Source organism: Danio rerio, chromosome 22 (assembly GCF_052040795.2).
Source record: "Danio rerio strain M-AB ecotype USA chromosome 22, GRCz13ab, whole genome shotgun sequence".
In the NCBI taxonomy this organism is placed as follows: Eukaryota; Metazoa; Chordata; class Actinopteri; order Cypriniformes; family Danionidae; genus Danio; species Danio rerio.
Genome location: NC_141042.1, coordinates 41,363,089 through 41,374,213, shown reverse-complemented (window position 1 = coordinate 41,374,213; position 11,125 = coordinate 41,363,089). Strand labels below are relative to the sequence as shown.

The 11,125-nt window shown below is 40.3% G+C and overlaps 2 protein-coding genes across 6 annotated transcripts in view; one reads left to right on the top strand and one right to left on the bottom strand.

The window, feature by feature from the left end:
• mark1 (MAP/microtubule affinity-regulating kinase 1) overlaps positions 1-11,125 on the top strand; it is a 426,664-nt gene that overhangs the window by 191,266 nt on the left and 224,273 nt on the right. The window lies entirely within an intron of this gene.
• Positions 1,408-10,218, bottom strand: LOC147831692 (uncharacterized). 4 transcript variants are annotated; one of them, XR_015522365.1, is made up of 7 exons: positions 8,908-10,031; positions 8,595-8,746; positions 7,997-8,542; positions 6,423-6,534; positions 4,085-4,227; positions 1,567-1,978; positions 1,463-1,515 (listed from the first exon to the last, which is right to left on the bottom strand). XR_015522365.1 is itself a non-coding variant. In XM_087304780.1 (5 exons), exons 2-5 carry the CDS (start codon positions 8,044-8,046, stop codon positions 1,876-1,878), a joined length of 408 nt encoding a protein of 135 aa, XP_087160906.1. In that variant the 5' UTR covers positions 8,047-8,060; positions 9,992-10,146; the 3' UTR covers positions 1,408-1,875. The 4 variants fall into 4 exon arrangements, 2 of the variants coding, with proteins under 2 accessions (XP_087160906.1, XP_087160907.1); XR_015522364.1 differs by lacking the exon at positions 8,595-8,746 and having other exon boundaries at positions 1,408-1,515; positions 7,997-8,060; positions 9,992-10,218; XM_087304780.1 differs by lacking the exon at positions 8,595-8,746 and having other exon boundaries at positions 1,408-1,978; positions 7,997-8,060; positions 9,992-10,146.

Below are 11,125 nucleotides of genomic sequence, written 5' to 3'. Positions count from 1 at the left end.
TAGATTTTTTTTTTTTACAATTTTTATCAAAATAAAACTCAAATTATACATACAGTACAGTTGAGGTCAAAAGTTATAAGATTAATCTGAATTTTTTCTTTATTTATTATTAATTATTTAATTATTTTGCCTAAATAAGAGGGATCACACAAAATGTATGTTTATGTAAGTACAGACCTATTTCACATAAACCGATATTTCAGATAAAATATTTGGATTAAAAATTCACCTATATAAATATTATATACTTGATTATAATGATTCTTAACCCTGTTAAAGTTGACACATGAACAAATTGTCCGAATATTCACATTTTTTGGAACAAATGTTTTTAATCCTTCTATCAAGATCCATTTTATACAATATACATGTTTTTATAAATTTATTATGTGTCATATTGATACATAAGGCCTTTTGGTAACTTTTTTTTATTCAAAACTATTTTATTTTAGTTACAAAACTTGAACCCGCATACCTCTCAGTATATGTGTAGTTGCGCCCCTGGCTGTCATGATGAAACCGAATCGAGCTCATTAGCCACTGTATAACTTATACATTCTGATTAAAGAGCAGCGAATGAATCTCTCATTTAATAAGATTTTTCATTACATTAAATAACAGGTGTCCCTTTAAACATGCACACATCTAATGTTATAATGAAAGCATTCGACTGCTTTTCTAACTATTTATGCTCATTTAAGATTAAATTAGTTGTGTTTGGGAAAAATACCCCACCAAGATCGACATCTTTATATGTTATTATTATTAATTATGTGTGTGTCTGTTTAAACACACAAAAGCCAGACTTTCTCTCCGCTTCAAATCGCTTGTACAGAATCCGTTTGGGAAACAGCGTCTGTTTATAACTGGAGCGCGTCAGCTGACAGTCACGCACCATTAGGTTATATGACTGTTTCGAGGATTGTATAGGATGGGCGAATGCACCTGTAATCAAAAGGAAATGGAATCGCGCCGTTTTTAATATTTATAAGTGTTTTCATTCCTAAACAAAGCGAAAGCACAGAACAGACTCATGTTTTAGAGCAAGGGGCGACCCCTGGTGGTTCGGCGGTATGGGTTGCGTATAGAGAGGCTCGGTTGTTCGGAGAAAGACCAAAAATACGGGAGAAATACGGGAAAATACCTTTACGGATGATAGCGGGATAGAACAGTAAAATACGGGAGAATCCCGGGAAAATGGGAGATGGCTGACAGGTATGCTCTATACTGCTCAGTGAGCGTCGTCTTTCGGATAAGACATTAAACCCAGAGGTCCTGACTCTGTGGTTGTTAAAAATCCCAGGATGTCCTTCGAAAAGCGTAGGGGTTTATCCCTGACATCCTGGCCAAATCTGCCCACTGTTCTCTGTCGCGATGACAAACTGCTTTGTTTTTATTTATTTATTTAAAAAGCACATTAAGGCTGAGATACAACCTGAAAGACGACAATACAACACTTACTATCACAATTATCAGCACTTTTAATAGTTTATTTTACAGGTTTATAATATGCTGCTGTTCTATTGGAGTTTTCATTCAAAAATGGCTGCTGCGCCATCTAGTGGCTGTTTCCCATATTGCACTAGAGTGTCGCCTCTTGGTGATTCTATGCTCTTTGATGGTACCTAAAGGTGCATATTAGTACCCAAATGTAACTAAAAAGACCTTTAAGGTACCATTATGGACCCTTCAGGTACAAATATGCACCGTTTCTCAAGGTACTGCCTCAGTGACGGCTCCTGTACCTTTATTTCTGAGAGTGTGAGATCTCTGATTAAAACAACTTGCTAAGGATCTTCAGAGGCTTTTTAAAAGCATTACTTCTCTTTTCTCTCCTGTTTACTGTAATTGTTGGCTATTAAAAGCATCATTTAGTCATCGGTTTGTGTTCTTCATGTTCTGTCTTTGGACAACAGTGTTTATCGGTAGGCAGTAGATGTGCATTGGAAAGTTCTTATAGTAGCTCGTCACCCAGGGCCTGGAAAGAAACACAGGGAATAAATGAGCATACGTTAGATGTGTTTTCTTTTTACCAATGCCATGTAGAAATGCATCCGCATGATGTCACATGACTTAACACTAATGTGTTTTTCTCAGTGCTTCAGATGTCATCAATCCACAGCTCCCCAAACCGCCCCAAATTATTCAATAGGATTCTATTAAAATATTAGTTTGGTGTGTGGTTACTGAAAGTGCAAGACCTACTTTTTTAAAATAAATGATCTCATAAATCTTATATTATTAGGCCATACAGTTGAGGTCGGAATTATTCGCCCCCCTGTTTATTTTATTTCCTCAATTTCTGTTTAACAGAGAGACGATTTCTTCAGCACATTTATAATCATAATAGTGTTAATAACTCATCTCTAATAACTGATTTATTTTCTCTTTGCCATGATGACAGTAAATAATGCAGGGTTCAACGCCAGGGATTTTTTTCTACTGGCCCAATCGGGCAAGTGGTTTAGATTTTTACTTGCCCTGCCAAAATTTTCTCTGCTCCCACCAAAACAAGTCAGCCATTTAGTTTTTCAGCATAACTTTTCTTTAAAAACAACTGACAATTTAAAAATGATTTGATTTAAATACAATACTGATCAGATCAAATAAAGTGAATTGTTTAATGTGTGGTTTAGTGAAAACTATAACAATTTTATGTTTTTTATTTGTTTAAAACCCACCAAAATGCCTAAGTTTATAAACCGGCTCATTAAATCAGTCTATAATACTGTCAATATTTTTTTTTTTTTTTTGTAAACCTAGATTTAAAATACATAATAATCATATTAGCCAACGTTTTAATAAATTATGGCCTTTGAGTTGATGTTGGCGACCTCAGGACGATTGATTTGGCGCAGACTCGAGCACGATTGCGGGATTCACATATGCCCCACGAACCGGTCTTACTGGACAAACGAGACAGGTTCCCAAACAAACGTCTGGGCATGAAAGCACACAATTTACAAACAGTCGCAGCCAAATTAAACTTTTGTGACATGGCAGCACTAGCCCCGATCGGGCCAGTAAACATTCTGTATACTGTCCAGAGCTTCTTGCATGCTGGCCCCGGGCCAGCGGGCAGTCCTTATTGTTGAGCCCTGTAATATTAGACTAGATATTCTTCAAGACACTTCTATACAGCTTAAAGTCACATTTAAGGGCTACACCAAGGTAATTAGGGTAAAGTTAGGGTAATTAGGCAAGTTATTGTATAATGATGGTTTGTTCTGTAAACTATCCAAAACAAATATAGCTTAAAGGGGCGAATAATATTGAGCTTAAAATGCTGTTTAAACAATTAAAAACTGCTTTTATTCTAGCCCAAATAAAACAAATAAGACTTTCTCCAGAAGAACAAACATTATCAGACACACTGTGAACATTTCCTCAATCTGTTCAACATCATGTGGGTAATATTTAAAAAAGGAGAAATAAATTAAAAGGGGGGCGAATAATTCTGGCTTCAACTGTGTGCATGTTTCTGATACGTCTACCTGATTTTATTAGCTCCTCTAAGACCAATTGACCATTCAACCCTTATGTTATTGTGTGTGTAAGCTTTTGCTGTTCAGTTGATGGAAGAGTTGATATTATTTGTGCTTTGTATTTTCTGTTTTAATTTGATTTGAAAAGAGATCAGTCTTTAGGTAAGTCTAATGTTGACACTGGCTACTTGTGCTTGAACCTCAATGAGTGTCATATTTGACCACGTCTTCTATTCATTCATTCATTTTCCGTTCAGCTTAGTCTCTTTATTAATCTGGGGTCGCCACAGTGGAATGAACCGCCAACTTATCCAGCATGCTTTTACACAGCGGATGCCCTTCCAGCTGCAACCCATCTCTGGGAAACATCCACACACACTCATTCACTACGAACAATTTAGCCTATTCATCTGTACCACATGTGTTTGGACTGTGGGGGAAACCGGAGCACCCGGAGGAAACCCACGCGTACGCAGGGAGAACATGCAAACCATGAAAGGACTACCTACTGCGCCACTGCGTCGCCCACATCTTATATTTGACATGGAAGTTTCTGACGTTTATATCAGGCATGAGATGAAGTAAACACAAGGTCATACTTTGCTGTACGCTGGTTCAGTCGGAGGAATGACAGGCTTCTCCAGCAAATGCGATTCTCTTCTTGCCTTACTTGGTCCTGCTCTTGTTGCCTCTGCTCCTCTCTTTGGATGCTTTCTTTCAGGTCCTGTTCTATACGAGCGAGCTACACAACACAGATCAAGAGTTCAGTCAGTTTTGTTTTTAAAAATTAGTGACAGTAATAAATGATACTTGAGAATGTAGCAAAAAGGGCTCCCTCCCGTGTGCAGGGCGAGAGGGGAGTTTGAGCTCAGGCAGATCTGGAGAACTCCCCTGCTGTAGTCGCTCATGAACAGATAGTGATCGCTCTAAGAGATAACTACTGACTAGCAGCATGTCTATGTGCTGATTTGGATTGGTTAATTGACTTAAGCTGCATGTTTTTGGACGGTGGGAGGAAACCGGGGAACCCAGGGGAAACCCATGTGAGCACGGGGAGAACGTGTAAACTGCATAGAAACGTCGGCTGGCTTAGTAAGGACTAGAACCAGTGACGTTCTTGCTGTGAGGCAACAGTGCTCACCACCAGGAGTAGGGGTGGAAGGGGGGATTCTTCAAAACGAAGGTGGCTGTGATATGGAGCTGAGAGTATTTATAGTGGCTTACGAATCGTCTGATTGGTCAATCATTGATTGGATAATGCAGGACCAGCTGTGATCAATCATATACACGTGATCCTGTTGGATTTAGTTTATAAGTAAGCTTCACGTATTGTGATAGGCTGTACATATTGACAGGAAGCAGAAAAAAGGGAGAAAGGGATGGGATCAAGAAAAGTCTGCACAGCTGGCACCGCACTAACCATTAGGATATCAGCACTAACGTTTATTTTGATGAACTACTGTCACTTTCTGGATGATCCTAGGAGGCTAAATGCCCCCAGTCGGGTCTCCCTAAGAAAAATGGTCCAAGATGACAGGCCAGACTGAAAAGGGTTTAAAAACATCCTATGAATGTCCCCAGTATGGCGCCACTGGTGCCTCACGCTTTTAAACTCTAGTTTGTATTCATTAATTGGCTTGAATTTTAACATTGAGGTTGTTGTATACAAGTAGGCTTCTGTCCTTCATTTAGTTATGTACTTAGTTTATTTATTTATTTATTTGATGTGTTCCCTTACTTACAGTGTTGTTGATGAATATCTAAGGGCGTACTCGCACAATGCCATCCAAAATGTGAAGTGTGAGTGCGCTGAATTGGGCTCAGGCATGGTTCACTTGGGCGGCCCTGGCCCGGTTGGAAGAGGTGGGCCTGAACGTGGTTCACTTGGGCTTTAAAAATCACTTGAGCAGTATAGACCTTATTCTCCACAGACGAGCGGGCGCTGCCATTTGAATTTTTTTGGCGCAAGACTTCCGGTCTCATTCACTTCCATTTATTTTTAGACATTAAAAACTGCTTGTTTCGCTGTTTGATGTTGCAAACTGATATTTCCTTGTTATATTATTCTACTTGGTCTGTATAGTCATGCAAACATTTGTTTGTAGAGCAAGTAGTTTGACCGTTTTCTGCCGTTTATTATTCCTTGTCATTTCTCCCATAGGCGACTGAAACGGAAGTTCTAAGACAATCGCGAAAACAGGCGCACTTCCGCATTTTAGAATAAGGTCAATAGAGCATACTTGTCAACCCTCCCGTTTTTCCCGGGATTCTACCGTATTTTACTGTATCTAAAACATGCAAAACGCGCCAAAGCCCGAAACTGAAAGCGAGACGTGACTTTAAGGACTGTTTCATACGGATTTATTAATCATTCTTACTGTTCAGTGAACGCAAACTGCTGTAGATTACTAAAGACGCAAACCCCTCACTGCACAACAGCTGCACCTTCAGCAGACCTCCTCATTCCTGCAGCACGAGAGCTTTATGATTGTTTATGAGCACCAAAAGTGGCGGATCTGTTCGGTGAAATATCTGACTGCGTGTCACTGAGAAATCTCCACTGTGCTGCTGAGCGAGAGCTCTCACTGAACAGTGCAGCATCGATGACGTAAGCGTGCACAGGCCCGATTGTGGTGTGAGTGCGGGCCGTCGGGGGAGACGGGAGGGGGGACAAGCGTGCTTTGGCCCGGTTCGAGGCAACTGTACCTAGTGTGAGTACGGCGTTAGTGTGTACCTATTCAGATTGCCTTTTTTATTCTCTATATTTTCCCTTTTCCTTTCAAACTCTGATTGTTGTTTATGTTTGTAAAATGTAAAAAATGTAAAATAAATCATTTTATGATTTAGAAAAAGGAGAGCGGATGTTTGTATACTGCTACAAATTTCTTAGATGAGTCACTTTAAAATTACATTAAGCGGGTTATTATCCATATTTACCTCCTCCAACAAACATCTTTGGTCTTGTATTGTTGGTTGCTGCACAGTGTTCGCAGCTGTCTCTTCAGTTCTCTGAACTACATGAGTGTCTGTTGCTGAAAATAAACTTGATCTGTAAGAAAATGAAGTCAAATTAGGCCCATGTCATAGTATAAAATGCCATATAAATGCAACCCAGGCTCATTACGGACACGTGCCCCGCATACATTTCTGAACAATGTTACAGGAGGTATGTTTGTGTGCAGTTTTTGTTTTCACGAATCCACCAGAGGCCACTGTGCACTGAAAAAATATTCTAAGATGATTCCTTGGATTTACTCAATTTTTTTTATGTTAAGTGGTTGTAAACTATTTATTTTGGGTTGAATTTAAACAAACAAGTTAAGTTGAACATTATTAAACTTAATTTGTTTGTTTAAATTCAACACAAATAAACTGCAACAGTTTTTTCAGTGACGCTTTTTCAAATCTCAAATTTCTCTCGAGTGTGCACTTCACGCCCGCTGTTCTTACTCAAATCCACCAGAGGCAGCAGTCGACTGATGCACCCTCCTCCTTCCCTAAACCCAACCAATAGTGTTTTCAAAAGCAATCCAGTAGAGAAAAAAGCCCTCATAGTCACCTGATTTTTACCATGTTTTTAAATCACGTTCTCACCCTGTTATTTACTTGTTTATTTAATTTTTGGAATTACTGACAACTTACTATGCTTTACCTATGCTTTACCTGCTTTCTGGAATAATTCTTTGCTGGACTCGACCCTGTAGTTGTGGTTAACTCCTCTCTGCATCTAAAATCCATCAACATATGAAGCGAGCTGCTAGGCAAACTGGTAACAGCAGAAAAGCTGTACACATAGAGGTAAGTGGTTAGCTGCTAGCAAGAAAACAATCAGAAGCCGTCAGCGGCGTCATACCACCCGTAGCATCGAAATGCAGCTGTAAGTTGCTCAGGCTACATAATTTGCACTCTCCAGAAATGTATACAGGGATACGTATTTACAAGGAGCCTGTGTTGTTAGTTTTCATCCTAGCGTTAAAGTTGTGTATCAATTTAAACTTTTAAACGACACTGTAACAAAAAGCTGGGTTCCAGTCTGCGAGTTTGTGTTTCATAGGATGTAGCTATGGGATTTTGAACATCGATGATGCTAAGCGTGTCGTTATTCGATGCACAGCAGAAAAAGAAGTCTTTGAGCAGCGCATGCAGCTGTTGGTAAAGTTCTCAGTGGAGAAACAACCATAACCATACTGAACGATCTGGCACGATAGTGGAAAAGCAGGCAGCTGTATGGTATACTGTTTAATAATCAATTTAAATTATGTCACAAATAAAAAGCGGCACAGTGCATTCGGCCGTACGGACAATATTCACCCATTTGGAGTAGATTTGAACTCTGTTAGAGTTGAAGTAGCACTGCTCTTTTTGCAGTGTAGTGAATAGTTCATGCATGGACTGTATTAACTAGTATAATCGCTTGCATGAAAGTCTGACAAGTCACACTGTCCACATCGTTTGTTTACTTTTTCTCTGTGAAAATACTTAAACTTGAGAAAGAAATTGAAGAGCGAAACCTCCGATCAGTCCATTCTGCCTCTTCACCGGTCCACAAATCTGTCTCCATGTTCACAAAGAGCTCTGACAAACAAACAAACAGAATGAAATGAGGCATTGATTGAAATGTACACCGAGTCGAAGGCGAGGCTCAGTATCATTCCAAGTGAAAAAGGATAGCATGTGGGATTTAGTGTGTGAGCGCTGTCAAATATCCTGAGGGAAGCTGACACCAGCGTAACTCCACCTGACTGCAGGTTATTTACCACACATTCACCCGCCCGCACCGCATTATCTGCACACTGGAGGACTGTAATGTTTCTTGAGCTCGCTTATATTTTTACAGGCATTAATATCCAGTCTGAATTGTGCATAAACAGTTTTTCTCATATAATAAAATGTCTCAATCCTCTAAATTAAAAAGTGCATGCCGTACCATACCCGTGTGGAGATCTGATTGATATCTGTTTAACTGTTGAAGGGGTAGTTCACACACAAAAATTAAAATTGACTCATCCTCAATGGATATATCTGAGTTATTAGTCATTTTGAATGATGCAAGAAACCTGTAACCATTGACTTCCACTGTAGGATAAACTAATGTAAGTCAATGGTTACAGGTTTGTAACATTCTTCATTTGTCCATATTCAACAGAATAAAGAAACTTAACTTTGAAACATGTAAAAGATAAATATAATTATGATCAATTTTATTTGGGTGAACTCTCCCTTTAATATATACTGTAGCTCAGGGGTGTCCAAACTCGGTCCTGGAGGAGCCGGTGTCCTGCATAGTTTAGCTCCAACTTCCTCCAACACACCTGCCTGGAGCTTTGGAGTATAGAGCTTGATTATCTGGTTCAGGTGTGTTTAATTGAGGTTGGAACTCAAGTTTGCAGCACGCCGGCCCTCCAGGACCGAGTTTGGGCACCCCTGAAATTTTCTGTACTCATTAGTAATTATAATGATTGAAAGTCATTATAGGTGTACGTTTTTAAATATAAAGTACGCTGCAGAATAGGCAAATAATTGTATGTGTTCATTTAATTATTCATTCCCTTTTGGGGGTCACCACAGTGGAATGAACCGACAACTATTCCAGCATATGTTTTACACAGCGGATGCCCTTACAGCAGCAACCCAGTACTGGGAAACACCCATACACACTCATACACTATGGTCAATTTAGTTGATCACGTCCCCTAAAGCGCATGTGTTTGGGCTGTGGGGGAAACACCCAAAGGAAACCCATGCCAACACGGGGAGAACATGCAAACTCCACACAGAAATGCCAACTGGCCTAGCCAGGACTCAAACCAGCGACCTTCTTGCTGTGAAGCCATGCACCGTGTCGCCCTATTTTATATGTAAGAACTACCAAGACTCTAATCTTAAGTGAAGGTGTTCCATTTCTTGCTGTGTTCCTCAAACAACCTAATGAGGTTTCTCGTACATGCAATGCTTACCTACAATGTGACGAGCTGCTGTCCCGGCAGGTAGGGCTGACTTATTTCATATGAGTGGTGAACCTGCAACTAATCGAACCCACTCGTGCAAAATTTTATTGTTGCATATAAACTAACCGGCCACTTTATTAGGTACACCTGTCCAACTGCTTGTTAACGCAAATATCTAATCAGCCAATCACATCAATGCATTTAGGCATGTAGACATCTGGAGGATCTGCCGCAGTTCAAAGCGAGCATCAGAATGGGGAAAGAAAGGGGATTTAAGAGACTTTGATCGTGGCATGGTTGTTGCTGCCAGATGGGCTGCTCTGAGTATTTCAGAAACTGCTGATCTACTGGGATTTTCTCGCACAACCATCTCTAGGGTTTGGTCTGACAAAGAGGAAATATTCAGTGAGCGGCAGTTCTGTGGGCGCAAATGCCTTGTTGATGCCTGAGGTCAGAGGAGAATGGCCAGACTGGTGCCAGCTTATAGAAAGGCAACAGTAGTTGCAGCATATGTCACAATAATAATAATAAACCACAAACACACACACACACACTTACCTGAGTTGGAGTGTCCAGGTTGTGCGTTGCGCCTCTCTTCAGTCTTTCTCAGTCGCTCTGCTCTTTTATCTTCATTGTGCTTCAATAATGCAGCACTTCTATGGTTTCTCCTTCCATGACTTCATGTTTCCTTCAGTGTGATCGATTCGCACTCCTCCCGTCTAATTAGACTCTTGAAGTGCCGCCGTCTGCATGCTTCAATAAGTCATAAGAACCAGCTAATGAATGTGCAGAGACTGAGGGTTCGTACGGTCCTGGAGAACTTGCTCATTACAGATACGTACCCCTGTATACATTTCTGGAGAGCACAAAATATGCTTAGGTTTCCGGAACCGGCCCCTGGGCATATTCAGACTGAGATGATGTGTTTATTTTAATGTTTTAATAACTGTCCTGTTGTAACAGCAGTGTGTCGGTGTTCTTGTGTGATGAAAAATAATGTGAATATCATAATGTGAAGCGACGCTGACAACGGAAGTGCGGATCCAAACGCAGGTTTATTATGGTCAACACAGGGACAAACAGATGTACACAGGGAATCCAAAGTTGTGGTCAAAACACAGGCGGTCAGTACAGGCAGGCAGCAAGAAACGTAAAACAATCGAAAAGCAAGGATCAAAAACACGGCAAGACAAGCCAAGGAAAACGGGTGGTTATGTTCACACACATTATAACAAGACTCAGCAATGTGTGTGTGTGTGCTGTATAAATAGTCCAACTAGTCTTTGAGCAGCTACAGCTATTTGTGTTAGCAATCAACAAGGATTAGGAACCGGTGTGTGTGTGTGTGTGTGCAATGCATGACTGGACCTTGTAGTTTATATAATGGCGGATTTGTTGTGCTTTGTTTACCAGCGATCTGTAAGGATTAGATGATTAGATCGCTGGTGATTGTGACGACAAGAGGCATTGCTAGACAAAAACTCTACTGGGGCACAGCTCCCCCTAAAAAAAAATAAATAAATAGAAGAAATTATATATATATATATATCAGGATCATAGCCAGCCTGTTAAAAGGGGCGTTTTTTTTTTTAACCCAAGCTTTTTTTTAACTCCTCTTCTTCGCGCTCACTCGCCGGCTGCGACAACTCACTCACCTCCTTGTGGAGGGCTTTTCTGCCGCAACCAGTTTGT